A 15015-nucleotide genomic window follows, 5' to 3' on the forward strand; every position below is an offset into this window, starting at 1 on the left:
CAGTTGCTTCCAGCTATATCCCCACTTCTTTCCCATCCCTCTGTAATCAGGATTTTTGTTTTCACCCAGGGTTTTTTAAAGCGTAAAACAGGCAATCAAATAGAAAAGTCCTAAAATGATGAGAGAAGCACACCATAGGGGGGTTAAAACAAGAGGATCTGTACCTATTTTGTATATGTATAATAATTTGAGATGTTTTTAATTATTTTGAATGCTGAAATAAAGCATGTTAAGTGGTCGACCTTATGTTTGTCAGAAGTGATCTTGACTCGTCCCTGACTTCCCAATGGACTTGAATGAAGCACAGCTTGCACCTGTTACAGTTGTTTTGACTAAACGGAAAGATTAAAGAAAATCTCAGAAATGTCTGATACTTTTTGGTGTTTTTTTTTTTTTTCATGTTGTTGTTACAAAAGTAGTTTCTTATACCACTAAGCAAACTCTACTGAACAAGACATCCTTTGAGCAAAGTAACTTAAAGTTAGCATGTTAGGAAAAACTGCATGTTCTGAAGCTTGCTGGTACTAACCTGGTGCAGCCTTGAGGTCCTTGCAATGACAAAAAAAGTCTTTAAATCGTTGCACTTCCAGATGATGTGCAAAATATTCCACTGATAATCCAAATGATCCATTGGTGAATGTCCAGATCAAGACTCGTTGTGTTGGTTGATGCTCCAAACATTTGTTGAAATCGTAGGTCATCCGAGCTGTCGAGGATAGTATAATCTGCAAGGAGACGATTCCTTTGACTTGAACGCTGAGAGAAGTGTTGCTGTGAACATATTTGTTTTTAAATGTTTAAAATTATTTAAAGGCATAACGTTTTTGTGGAGCTTCAACTAAGGAGAACCACTCTTTTGCTGCAGTGTGCACTGAAATGCTAAAGGTGGTAGGTGGTGAAGGTGGTAGTCCTGTAGGACACAACAGGGCCATTGTATCGTAAGGTATGCAGAGGCTTCCGTAGTGGGGGGCTTGAATATCTGAACTGCTAACTGGATCTATGCACTCACTTTCACTATATAACACTGAAATTTTTGGGGGAAGGGGAAAACTTTGCAAACCAAAATAAAGTGAAACAGACGGCTTTATTTAACTGAAGACTAAGATGTAGAAATCAGTAGCACAATAATTTGCACAACTGATGCCTCAGTTCATCTAATAAATCTGTACACTGGACATGAGTTTTATTTCTGAATTCAGTTAATGCTCCCCATATAAACCATGAATGTAGACATTAAATATTAAAGATATTAGCATCTGGAGTACAAACATTTCAAGAAGTAAGAATTGCATAAAGTAAGGTGAGTGAGGGAAAACTGTAAGGTCAAAATCTCATTTATCATCACATGCCACTATGTTCTTTGTTCTTACAGAGCAAATTCTGTCCAACGGTTTTAAATTGCCTGCAAAATAGTAGGATGTTGTTATAACAGCTAGTGATGTTAAATCCTTAATAAAATGAAGATTAAGCCAGGGTATTAGATTATGGTTCTGGACGACTGTACTAGCTCCCTACGCCCTCTAATGGCTCAAGTAGAGAAAACAAAGTATTACAGTACAATAAAAAGGTACGTAAATGTATGTAATATATATGTGTGTATGTGCGTGCGTGCCTGTAAGTAGGCAGATGTTCATAAGGTTTAATTATAATTTTAATTACAAAACTGCAATGACCTAATTCATCAGGAAACTATTGACGTTAAAATAAGTAACGTTAAATTAATATAATTTACCTTGGAGCAAATATAGGTGTAGACAATCGACAGCATATACTTCTCGGGGGCTTTCTGATTACTTTGTGTCACACAAATGTCCTGACTACAACGTTTTGTCACATATTTTTGGAAAATATCAGTTAAACCGCATTTAAACATGTAAACACACTGACCTTCCGTAGACTCACGTTGGAAAAAAAGCACACGCTTGTGTGCCAACAGTTTCGAAGGAAGGATTGGTCAGTAACGTTTTAAGGCGGGGCTTAGGAAAAAGTCAGTTGGAAGTGGGATCAAAAAAGTTGACGATTTAAGTAGTGGAAATACCATTATATTGTGACAAGAAAGGTAGCAAAGGTGCTACAATGTGCATGTACTGCGGAATATTATTGTAGTTCGTTTACTATTAGTTACGTTTTTCATTTTTGCTGTTCAATGAATTGTTATAAATGGTGAAGATATAATTTTCCAGAAAAAAATATTATATTCAAATCAATGTAAACAATACCGCATTTAATGTAAGTGTGACAACTTGTCCCAAAAATTATTGACTTGCAAGACATTTTGCTGCTGAGAACAAAGTTATATGAAAACAATTCAACAAAGGTATTAGTAATTTATTAGAGAAAGTTTATTAATAGACATTTGAGAGATTCTGAGAACATAAATTTGAATAATAATAATAAAAATCCAAAAAATTAAATGGGCTTTAAACATTTATGTTCAAAATTATTCAACCCCCAAAACTCAAATTTGCTGCAGAATATTTTATTCTTTTAAAACCACGAATAAACACTGTTTGTAAAAGCTTTGAAGCTTCTGTCACCTATTACTGCCATCTTGGCCCATTCCTCACCTGAAAAAGCTTTCAGATCACTGATAATCTTTGTTCTTTTTTACATTGCCACTGCTTTCTTCAGATTCAATCAACCAAGTATTTTCGATGAGAATTAAACATGGAGACTGAACTGGCCACTCAAGAACATCCTATATGACCGATCCCTGAATAAAGCCTAAGTAGATTTGCATCATGTATTGGGATGGGTGTCCTGCCATTGATTATCAAGCTTCAGTCTCTGCATCAAAGGCATCTAAATTCTTGGCCTGATACTTCAGAGAATCCACGATGTCCTTCATAACAGTCAAAATTTTCACTTTCTGCAACAGCAAAACACCCCCTTAACAGTTACTGGTCCACCTCCATGTTTTATCACGGAGATGGTGTTCTTCTGCTCATAAGCGTTTCCTTTTTTGCACCAGACGTACTGCTGATCTATGAGTCCAAAAAATGTGTTTGGTCACATCACTTAATAAAACATTCTTCCAGAACTTCACAGGTCTATCCAAATGAATTTTAGCATGTTCAAGTCGGCCTTTTATGCTCTTCTTGATCAAGAGTGGCATTCGTCAAGATGAACATGAAAACCAAGCTTCTTCTTAAACTCTGCATTGAACTGTTTCTCTGTCCTTTCATCAGGTCATCTTGCAAGTCTTTGGCTGTACAATGCAGGTTTTTCTCAGTTGCTCTGATCAAACATTTTATGATATTGTGCTTTTTTTCCTTAAACAACCTCAAGAGCACAACGCATTTTAAGCTTATGAATAAGGCTGCCAGCTGTGTCTGTTTTGTGAGAGTTCTGTTGACTTTGCCATATTTTCTACTCAAGTTCAACACATGCATGGGCTTAGTTTATGTGTGTAACAGCTCGAGCTAATTCAGTTTCTAAAGGCTGAATTGTGTTTTTAGACAATTCTGTTTCCCACCATACACATAAGTGACTTAAAAACAGCAATGTTGAAAAGGGGTTGAACATTTATGACAGCTGTGTTATTAAAAAATCCTATAACTCAAAAATATTACCTTATATATCGGCACGATCACTTTTAATATACCAGTAAAAAGTTACAGATGCAATTTGTATAAAATCCTGTATCTTCAGGAAAGCTTGTATGTACTATAATTTGATTACGACTGTATTTGCGTTGAGGCAGATTTATAACTAGCATTCTGAAGAAAAGGCAATAAGTAAAACACACACACACAAATATCAGTCCAGTTCAACAACAACAAAGAATCCAAACACAAACCAAATCAAGCCAGCCCAGCCAATGGCCATTCAGAATTTTAATGAAGAAGACTTTAGAGAGAGAATCCAACTCTCAGGCCTAGTCAGGATAAAGAACTGAGCAATGATGCATGTGAAGCAGTTCAGTATCTAGAGGGGCTCGCTGTGATTCTGTTTGAGTGTGATCGATGTCAAACACACAAACAATAGCTAGTGTGATCCTAGTTCACTGAACACACCCATGCATAAAAGCCCAGCGCAGGGGAGTCTGTGTGTGCTATGTGGGTAGTGAGATTAATATCAGAGGAAATATGGGTCACTGTGGCAGGCAGTATGCAATGGAGGTGCTGCTGCGACAAACACACAGATGTTAGCAAATAGATGGGAAGTGCAGCGTTCAGCTGTTCTGAGTCCCAAGAGAAGTCTCAATCATCTGCTCCTACTGTTCTGCTGTCACCAGGAACATAATGAGAGAGTGCCACTGTTTAAATGAACTTCTTTGTATGGTATGTTGTTAAATTAACCTTTTCTTGCTGTAGCAATTGCTATTCAGTATAATAAAACTAGATTTGTTACACTATAGATCATGCTGTTCCAAAAAGAATAACTTTTTTTGTGCCATTCCAGTTACAAATTGGAGTTTTTATGGCGAGATTATCATCTGGAAATGTGGGTCATTTTCAATCTAAAATATTTAATGATAATAATGATTTTTAAAAATCATATGTAGTTAAATATTAATGTTTGGTTGCCAATTCATAGCCCCCGGACCATTCCTAACCTACAAACATGATTGTCACAGATTATCTGTCTATCTTTTGTGCCTGCAGTGTGCAACATCAGGCTGAGGACAAATCTCCTTTATCCCTCAGTTCAAAATTCTTTGCAGCAGCATGTCAAATTGCAATGCAAATGGAGCTGAAAAGGTTGTCCCACTTCATCTTCAGTCCATATTCAGTGCCCACAGACACGGTTTCCACAATCACAGACTGGAAGTGTAACAAAGACTCCCCAGGGTGTGGGATTCCATACCGGTGTCCTGGCTACAGTCTGTACAATGGTTAGGGACAATCTGAACTTCTAAGACTCACCACACGATGTCGCCCTCTACAAGCCAGCAACTACCTACAAGAGGCTCAAATGTCGCTAAAATGGGTCAGTGTGTCTTACAAGCCTCGTGCATTGCAGTGGTTTGATTCAGAGATTCAAAGAACACGTGTAGTAAAAACTTAACTGTTACTGAGTTTTTTTGTTTGTTTGTTTATTTGTTTGTTTGTTTTTGCTGCCTCGAGTTTAAACCAGTAGATCACTGACTGCTGTATAAAGGTATATCGTATATCTATCTATCTATCTATCTATCTATCTATCTATCTATCTATCTATCTATCTATCTATCTATCTATCTATCTATCTATCTATCTATCTAACTGTCTGTCTGTCTGTCTATCTATCTGTCGTTCTATCTATATCTATCTATCTATATATCTGGCTGTCTATCTATCTGTCTGTCTGTCGTTCTATCTATATCTATCTGTCTATCTATCTATCTGTCTATCTATCCGTCTATATATCTGTCTGTCTATCTATCTGTCTGTCTGTCGTTCTATCTATATCTATCTGTCTATGTATCTGTCTATCGTTCTATCTATCTGTCTGTCTGTCTATCTATCTATCTATCATCTATATATCTGTCTGTCTGTCTGTCTGTCTATCTATCTATCTTCAGTGTCACCAAAGCTGTTACCAAAATGCACAGGACTACTTAAATAATTATATAAAATGCTTAAGAAATTAAAAGGAGACAAAAAAAAAAAAAAGTGAATTCACGTACATAAATTTAAGTAGGCTATGCTGCATGTACAAATGATTATTAGCTATCAATAATGATAATGTTGCCATAGTACTGAGATACAGAACAGAGACAATAAATGTGTGGTGAAGTAAATAAACAAATGAAGAAGAAAAGGAAACAAGGTGAACAAAGAAAACAATCTCTATATACACATCATCTCTAAGTAGTTTATTAAAACGGGAATGAATGTATATATGGCTTTATAAAATATCTCTAACTTGCTGTACTACATCTAAAAATGCTATTTTAGCAGTAGTACAATAAACTAGATTGATATAACTACTTATTAATACGGGAATGAATGTACATATCCTACTACACCTTTCTATGCTACTACTGTGCAAATCTGTTGTTAATTTTTTGCCACTTTACCGGTATACATGTAGCCTACCTATTTTGTTGTGCTTGAAGGGTTAAAAGAGGAGAGAAGGGCACAAGGAGAAAAAGAGCGAGAGAGAGAGAGAGAGAGCGCGCGCGAGAGAGCGAGAGAGAGAGAGAGAGAGGCGCGTCACAAGCTCGTGGGGGGAAATCAAGAGGGCTAAAACGGCTCGTGGACACAATGGATTCGCGAACGAAAGGACTTTCCGTTGATTAAAGCACGGAGTCTTCGATGCACACGAGACACAAGGTACGTCCCGTTTCTGAGGAGAGCGCGACTCGTTGTATGTGGCGCTTTCGCTGGTTTTGTTTGATTGTAACGGCAGAACCGTTATTTGTACGGCGGAGGATGCAGGAAGTCGAGGCATCATTGCGGAGAGCGCGGCCCGCTCGCGCCGCTGGGTCCTAATGTGATGTTTTGACAGGCTGCAGCTTCAATCTGTTGACTCTCTTTCACACAGAAACGATATATCTTATAGTTTCCGATTTTAATTAGCGATATAGTCTGTCTGGCACATAAGGAACATCTCGATATGAAGCGGGATTAAAACGACAGCCGATGTTTCGGTGCCTAAAGGCTGGTTGATTCATGCTGCCAAGATAAGTAATCTACTGGCAGCAGCAGCATGGGATCACAACAAAGCCTGCCTGTCCATGCCAGTATGCGTGGTATTTCCCAAGAATTCATGACCCGTTTAATGTATCAAATGACTTGAAAGTGTCTCATGTTCCAGTGACTCTGTTTACGGTTTCGTTCATGATCTGACTTCCTTTATCTGACAGAAAGATCAATTCGTTGTCTACAGAGATTCAGTCCTGTTGGAAAATCCAGCTCAAGCTTGGGAGCTGTGTTTTGTAACATGGTAGCTGGGCTGCAGTTCATTTTCTTGCTGAATTTTGACCAGCTAATGTGTTATAAAACCAGCTTGGTCATATTAAGAGGCTTTGTTGCTGATCTAAGATGGTCTGCCAGCTGATGACCATCTAGAAACGAGCTACCATGTTCTGAAGCACAGTTATCAGCCTCATTTAAATACATTTGTCTGCCAAAATGAGTTATTTGTGTTTAAACGTTTTGAAAGCTGTGTTATGCGAGATAACACAGCTACACCTCTACACCTCAAAGTGCATCTCAAGGAAATTTGAGTCACTACGGAAGTGTTTCGCATCACTGCGTAAACCGTTTCCTTTAGTCTTTAATATTGTTTTTTTAAAGGTTGTATATTTAAAATTGGTCTTGCATCTTCATTTACTCTTGTTTTATTTAATTTTAAGTAAACTGTAAAAGCAAGAGGTGTTTGAGAATGCAACTTTTCTGGCTTTATGACCCTGGGGCATCTGTGTGGCCATGGCAAAGCTGTCAATGAATGCTCAAAAACCACATCAGGGTACTAAACCTGTAGGCTTTTGCACTGTACAGTGCTGTTTTTGATATATGCTTTATATAGTGGCCCCTCTTGATCTGTCAAATGAGTTGTCAAAAGTATTTATGCTATTAAATGTGTTTATTGCATTCCAATGCATTAGATGTGAAATATCAGTCCAAGTCTCATTTAATTTTATTTACCTTAACTGACTATATGTGTGAACTCTATAAATTTACCTGCAAATGCCACTTGGTTAAATGTTTTCCATTTACATTTTTAATTTAGCAGACACATTTTTATACAAACCAAATCAGAAAAACTTGTCTTTAAAAGCAATTCATTCATCCTGTCATTTTGTATACACTTCAATGAACATACATTTGTAAGCAACCCCTTCATAGATTTGTATACTACAGGGATGCTTGAATCTGATTAGTTGACCGTTCTCGTGTGCAATTATTTTTCAGGAAACGCACGGCTAAAGTAGTTCCAGGCAGGTCTTGACTGCATTACATGTCCATATCACTTTTCCAAATGATTTCCGTTATTTCAAAGGTGCTTACAGCCTACAACAGCAAAAGAACCAAAACTCACAAAGATACTGACCAAGCCCATAAATATAACAAACAGAAAGATAAAAATGACGAACTATTTCCATGTTTTTCCCGCAAAATTATGTTTTATTATTGATGGGACGCACACTTTCCCTGCTATCTCTCCCATATAAATGAACAAACTGCCCTACGACTGCAAAAATAAAAAATAGTTTCACAGCTGAAAAAAGTTACATGATATTTCTCAGTAGCGAGGCGGTAATGGTGCTTGAAGCAGTTAAACTTAGTTTCTCTTTTAGTAGAGACTGCTACTGAACATTAATTTGCAATGCACAGATTCAGGTAATTTACACATGCTTCACACAGCTACAGTTAATCTCTCTCTCTATCTGTAATAACTGCATTTGACTGCATTAATAACTGCACTATGGCTCAAGCCACTATAACTATGTCTAAAAGGCTTGAGATGAGATGCTTAGGGAAAAAAGAGTGTTTTAAGGACAAAAACCTGACAAATGTCTTGAAATACATTGTCTGAATAATGTCTTGTGGTAACCGTTGTATAAGCAGAATAACTGACTTCATTCCATTGAATTATTAGAAAAATAATGCTCCGCTTTGTGTCATGGCTGCTTCACCACCTCGGGTGTGCATTATTTTTCTGATCATCAATTATTCCTTTCATATTTCTTATAAAATGTCAATTATTTCTGTGTCTTATTCATAATTTCTCCTTTTCTCTCTTTTTTTCTCTCTTGTTTTGTGCTGATAATATGGTCTGATCCTGATGGCTGCCACTTCTGATTCATGCTATAAGGAGGATAAGCAGAGGGCTATGCTGTTTCTGCTCGTCTTTACGGCTGTTTGATTAACCATGATGAAGACTGAACCCCCATCAGCAGCCAGCGGCAGTACTGGCACCACCCTTGTAGCAAGAAGTGCATCGCCACACAGGAACGCCTATGAAGCTGGAATTCAATCTCTCAAGCCAGTTAAAGATTCCAGTGCTGCTAACGGCGAGGAGGGGAAACCTCGACCCCAGGGCCGGGGCCGCAGGTACGGCTCCAATGTGCACCGCATCAAGAATATGTTTATGCAGATGGGTTCTCCTGGGGATGAAGAGGATCCATTGAAGGCCAAAGACCAGGCCATCCGACTCTCCCTCCCCAGAGCGAGCAGTCTGAATGAGAATGTGGATCACAGCGCGCTGCTCAAACTCGGCGCGACTGTGTCAGAGCGAGTTAGCCGCTTCGATGGAAAGACCGATGGTAGCAACTCCCGTGGACCAACCACAGGCTTCTCCAAGCTACAGGAGACACGGAAGATATTTGAGCAACGTCACCTGCAGGAGAAGCAGGCTGCGACTAATCGAATCCTGCTAAAGAAAGAGCGGGCGTCGGGCTTCCAAGACAGCCGTTTGGATGTGGTGGTGCGCTTCAACGGCAGCACAGAGTCATTGGACAGACTGGATGCGGCGGAGTGTCGCGCAGATGCAGTGTCCCCAACAGTCAGCCAATTGAGCGCAGTGTTTGAACGAGCAGACCAGCGCAACAGCCTTCACCGACCGTCCTCAACCTCCCCGCTGCCTTCTACCCCGGCCAAGGTGGAAGGAAACGGCTCCAAAGTTGTCACCAGAAAGACACGAGTCTCCCCTCCGACAGAGAACCAAGAGGAGGGAGCTCAGCACAGCGACCCAGAGTCTGCACCTGGGAGTCCGAAGAGTAGAACAGGCATCCAAGCTGATGGACCCAAAGGCAAACCATCCGAGGATGTGGCTTCTGGTATGGATTTAGATAAGTCCAGGTCGGAAGAGGATTTCAAACCAGAGGAGCATGCAGCCCCAGGAGCACCGGATGCAGGGAGCAGACTGGTACAGGCGGATGTCCACGCCTCTCTGGAAAATGGAGAGGCCACCAGCAGCTATGAGCCCTCAGAACAAAGGGAGGAAATTGGACAGGCCTGCGCCGAGGAGGAATCCCACAGAGAGGATATCTCAGAAGCAGACCTGGTGGACATCAGCGCATACAGTGGGATCGGAGAGGACTCTGGTGGGAGTCAACTGGATGAAGATGAGGAGGCTGAGGATGATGATACTTACGAACCAGAATCCAGCTGTTCGGAGATCCCAGGGCTGCCTGTGGAAGATGAACCACCCCCCAGCAGGAAGATTTGTTTCAGTACAAACCCCATCAAGGTAAGTGCCTAAAACGTGTGAAAGCAAGGAGAGAAAGAACGCGTTGTGTAATAAATTAGCATGACAGTGGACACTGTCCTAAAAGCTGCGGGCACACTTTCAATATTGGGTTTTCTGGAATGAATTATAGTAGGCTGTAGCCAGCACTTTGTATAAAAGTATGGATGGGCAGGGGTTGGATGCCTTCAGGCATAAGAAATTAGAAACCAGTCTTATAAGATTGCCTTGCTGTGGGGAATTGTGCATAAAAGTGAGTTTGTTATTGGCATGATGCTGAAATAGTCGATGCCTTTGGTCTCATCCAATGTTCTGATATGGAGTCTCCTTGAAAGGAGGACTGCTTCACTGCTTGCAGAGTCACCTCTGGGCACCGTCAGCACTTTGATATAGCATGCCATTGGCTCTCCAGCTGCTGACGGCCCACTTCTGCTGGTTTAAGAGCTCTCTCTGGCAGTCTGTTTGCGCTAACAGACTGCATGGTTAGTCAGGTGGTGCACAGTGTCCTTTGTATGAGAGTCACATGGTCGTGTTCCTCTGTGTTTTGGTGACTTTCATATCTGAATTTCTATTCTTGAGACAATGGCACATTCACATAATGACCAACGTTATCAGAGCGCCATCGCTTCAGACTGTTCATGTGGTCAACAAAGAGCAAAGCAAAGTTGCGTTTTGTGCTTTCAAACATGCAGTCGCGACCAAAACTACAAAATAATTTGCTCTGCAGGTGCTAGATTCACAGCATGAGGGTTGCCAGCTCGTAATGGAAGCATACCAGAGGCATGCTGTATCTGAAGTGAACACTGTGTAATCTCACTGACGTCAAGGGGATTTGTTAGCGGGGGTTTGCCCTGTGTTACTAAACTGTGGCTGACATGGTCCCTTTCTGTTCCTAGTATAAAGATGATAGCGGTAGCAATGCTTGAAAAATAAAACTTTTTTACTGCATGATGACCTTTTCATTGCAGACATTTAATAAAAATCAGGTGTGAACATCAGCCCACCAGAGCCCAGCTCAGATGGACTAAAAGCTCTTGTATCCCTTGATCACAGCTTCATTAGTCTTTTCTGCTTTGGTATCGATAGACCAGTACTGATCCTCGATCACTGTTCAAGGTAGACAGAGGCCTATTGTAGCACTGGAGGAGTGTGAGTGTGTTTCTTTGTAAATTTTAGTGCTGTAAGCTTGTTTTTGTAAAGAAGTAGCTAGTTTAATTAACTGAAAGGGTCAAATGCTATGAAGACAAGTATGTGTATGTATAGATGAGTGTGTGCATGACTTGTTTTTGTACATAGAGTGGCCCCAAAAAGCACTTTTGCCACATTTAAAATGTATGAGTTTGTTGCATTAGCTCAAGTTGTTCCAAACTAGGGATCATTAGGGAACTGCAGGGGAGTTCTAAAAGAGCTAATAATGAATTAAATCATAAAAATATCAAATTAAAATAAATAATTTAAAACATGCGGAAAGAAACATAAAATATTTATTTGTTTACCTACTTGCATGTTATCACTAATCAACATCAGAGCACTGTGAACATGCAAATATGAAATATTAACTTAAAATCTCAGAGTATTTATGTAATATTTTATGTCAAACGGTCTCTGCTGACAAAACAAGTTTGGAATCCCTGCATTAGAATAGTAACTATAGCTAATTATCAAATCAACTGGCATCTGTAAACAAATAATGCTATATATGATGCTGACTTCATGTTTCATGGTCATTATGTGCCATTATTTTTAACTAACTGGTTTTGAGGTCAATTTTTGTTGATGAAGTCAATTCCCAAGTTCATACAGGTATCCTAGTAGAGGTACCCTTATCGGTTGTATCAAAAATGTACAGTCCTCTGTGGTCCACTTATAGTGTTATCAAGATTTTTACATCATAAAACATCATAATTTAGAAGTAATAGGATATTTTCGCAAATTGCTGGGCGGGGCTAAACAGGCAGTGATGTAGAAGCAGGCATTGATCTTCTTCTGTGGAGGCGGAGTTTAGCCACACTATTACATCATAAAGTGGCACATTCCACAACTTCTTGTTTTGGAAGATTGGCTTCATTGTAAGCCATTTTTAGCGAGAAAGTTTTGAGTTCTGAAACTTAAAGGATGTTTTTATAGTAATGACCTCTTATATCAAAAGATCAAGGGAATTTTGGTTTCTCAGTTCATGACCCCATGTTCTGCATGAATAGCATGCTTTTGCTATCTTTGTACTAGCTGTGTTATCTAATGCAATAGCATTCATAGAGTAAAGTGTTTAAAGTGTGCAAATTTGAGTTGTTTTGTGGGGAAACGAAAGGAAAAAAGACTTAGGGCCCTATTTTAATGATCTAAGCGCATGGTCAAAAGTGCACGGCGCAAGTGCACTCAGGGCGTGTCCAAATCCACTTTTGCTAGTTTAACGATGGGAAAACGGTCGGCGCACATGGTCTAAACGGGTTGTCCCTATTCTCTTAATGAGTAATGGGTGTTTTTTGGGCGTAACGTGCAATAAACCAATCAGAGTCTCATCTCCCATTCCCTTTAAGCGCCATGGCGAATTCGCTATTTAAACGGTGGAATTTTAAGTCGGACAGACTGAACACGTCTCCAGAGAGCAAACGAATCTGCTCATGCGCGAGCAAATAGTTAGGCTAATTCTGATACACGCAATGACTATCCATTATGACATGTATTATAAATATGTACATTTTTATATTTATGTAGCCTACACAATAATATTCTTTTACACTGTAATCCTTTAATTTTTAATAATTTGGCATGTTTGTGTGCTGCCCTGTGTGTAATAAGCAAAGTGAACGCGCATTGTGGACCCGCCCAGAGGCGCATTTTCTAGTAACGCACTCTTTAAATAACAAAATGTAAAAATTTTCATTTAAAATTCAGTTCCTCAAAATAGCAACGCACCAACGATGAACACACCTAGTTTTCAGACCAGCACGCCCATGGGCGCACAAATGGGCGCAAATGCATTTGCTATTTAAACAACGCGCATTGCGCCGGGTGTATGATAGGCCCCTCAGAGTTAACTTTCTGAAACCATGTCTGCTGTTGTTTACATGCTAATGTTGTTGCACATTTGCTTGCATGAATATTCATTGTTCATTGTACCATCTGTACTCTCGTCGATGGTTTAGCATTCACATCTAGTGTATAGAGTGGCCTTATTATTAAGTGCTTTGTGAGTCCAGACAGGCGTGGGCAGACTCTCCCTGAAACACAGGAAGAGCTACAGCAATTTCAGGGGGGGGTGGTTCAACGCAGGACTGGAAGTTGACATTCAGAGCTGATCTGAGGCCTGGTTTGCAATTCATTTCAGAAGTGGGAAGTTCTGGGTTTAGATGTGATGATCAGATCCTAAAACAGCATAGAAACTGAAAGTTTTACTTAACCTGAGGTAGACTGGAGGAAAAGCAATACAGAGGAACGGGACAAATTAGACATAGACATAAGTCCTCTTTAGGAGATAGTATGGACTGCAGTCATTTTTCCATGAAGAAAACATACCAGAACAGGATCTATCATATAGCATAACATTACACTTGCGTGTTGCTATTTAACAGCTGGAATAAACTGTTTTATTCGGACCCTGTCTGGCTGATTGTCTCAGCTGGCATATGTGTGCTCTAGCAGCTCACAACCTCAACAGATTGCATCCATTCCTGCTGCTAAAAATAGTGGTGTTCTTCACTTTCACATAATCCAGAAAGTCCTACTCTCTGCACTACAGGTGGTGATTAAGATAGCATCGATTCCAGGCAATAACACAGGGAATAATAGTCTCATGTGCTGTCGCTGCATTGCCGAATGTGGCCCGTTATCAAGCTGCAACAGGAAACTGACGAAAAAAGGAAATTCTGCCTTAAAGGGGCAGTGCAGGTGTTTTAATGAGAAGCTGAAACCTGTTTATGCATCTGCTTTGTTGCCTCCTGCACAGAGTGATATTGAGTGGCTTTTGTTAGAGCCAAACTATGCCTCAAATGAAAACTAATCTAGCATACCAACATAGCTTAACGGGCCACTTTTGTTCTCCAGTGACATGAATGATGCATCATTCATTCAGATTTCACAGTATCTGAAAAATGCCCTCAAGGGCTGCTGGGTAATCAATAGGGCTGGGCGATATGCAAAATATCTGCAATATATTTGTTAGTTGTATAATTTGAACATCATTGAATCATCTCTTAAATGCTTTAAAATGATTTGGTAACTCTTTTTAGGTGCATATTACTGTAATTTGTGCATATTAATAAAACTATTAAATATGAGTTATTTGGAAAATAACTTTTAAACATTAAACATTTTGAATCTAATTTAGATACAATTGCTGTTTAGCTGAAACAGCCGAATTTCTATTCATCTGATATTGAAATTGTTATTTTATTTCAGCCTCATTTCAGAAGTATGGTTCACAAACATGTTTTTAATGGTTTCAATTTTAGTTGGAAAAACTGAAAAATATTGCAATTTTTATTTAGCTATATCACTCAGCCCAAGTCTTGTGTAAATGTTCATTATGTTGCATTGGTTTCTGTGCAATCAGATGCCATACATGAGTTGTTTATGTCATTTGTCTGTTTAATCCTTTAGCAAAAACCCTAGTTTTGAGGTTACCAAACAAGCCTGTTATATTGCCAGAACTCCAACCGCCAACCTTTTAATTAGAACGTTGATATATTACGATCCAGCTGTGTACATTGACTGAAAAAGAGAGACATTATTGGGCTAGTTGAATAATATACTGAAAAGCATGGGGTGGACTGTTTCAATCCTACAGAGGGCCTTTGGCTGGCTTTTGGTGAGGTTATTGATTGATGCATGGCCTCATTTTGTTAAACAGTTCTCTCTGCCCATCCTCTCCGTCAGTGGCTTGCTAGACTAGAGTAC

At 39.5% G+C, this 15015-nt stretch overlaps 1 protein-coding gene and 1 long non-coding RNA gene across 3 annotated transcripts in view; one reads left to right on the forward strand and one right to left on the reverse strand.

The window, feature by feature from the left end:
• Positions 1 to 196: 196 nt before the first annotated feature.
• Positions 197 to 1934, reverse strand: LOC131536846 (uncharacterized). 2 transcript variants are annotated; one of them, XR_009270105.1, is made up of 3 exons: positions 1888 to 1934; positions 530 to 725; positions 197 to 332 (listed from the first exon to the last, which is right to left on the reverse strand). It is a non-coding gene; the product is annotated as an uncharacterized LOC131536846 (long non-coding RNA). The 2 variants fall into 2 exon arrangements; XR_009270104.1 differs by lacking the exon at positions 1888 to 1934 and adding an exon at positions 1733 to 1875.
• A 4152-nt stretch (positions 1935 to 6086) lies between these two features.
• Positions 6087 to 15015, forward strand: part of ppp1r9ba (protein phosphatase 1, regulatory subunit 9Ba) — a 44517-nt gene continuing 35588 nt past the window's right edge. Inside the window, exons 1-2 of the mRNA XM_058769772.1 lie at positions 6087 to 6257; positions 8746 to 10122. Of these exons, the coding sequence (XP_058625755.1) occupies positions 8803 to 10122 (1320 nt within the window). The 5' untranslated portion in view covers positions 6087 to 6257; positions 8746 to 8802. The remainder of the gene's footprint in view (positions 6258 to 8745; positions 10123 to 15015) is intronic.

The sequence above is a fragment of the Onychostoma macrolepis genome, chromosome 03 (genome assembly GCF_012432095.1).
Source record: "Onychostoma macrolepis isolate SWU-2019 chromosome 03, ASM1243209v1, whole genome shotgun sequence".
Taxonomy (NCBI): Eukaryota; Metazoa; Chordata; class Actinopteri; order Cypriniformes; family Cyprinidae; genus Onychostoma; species Onychostoma macrolepis.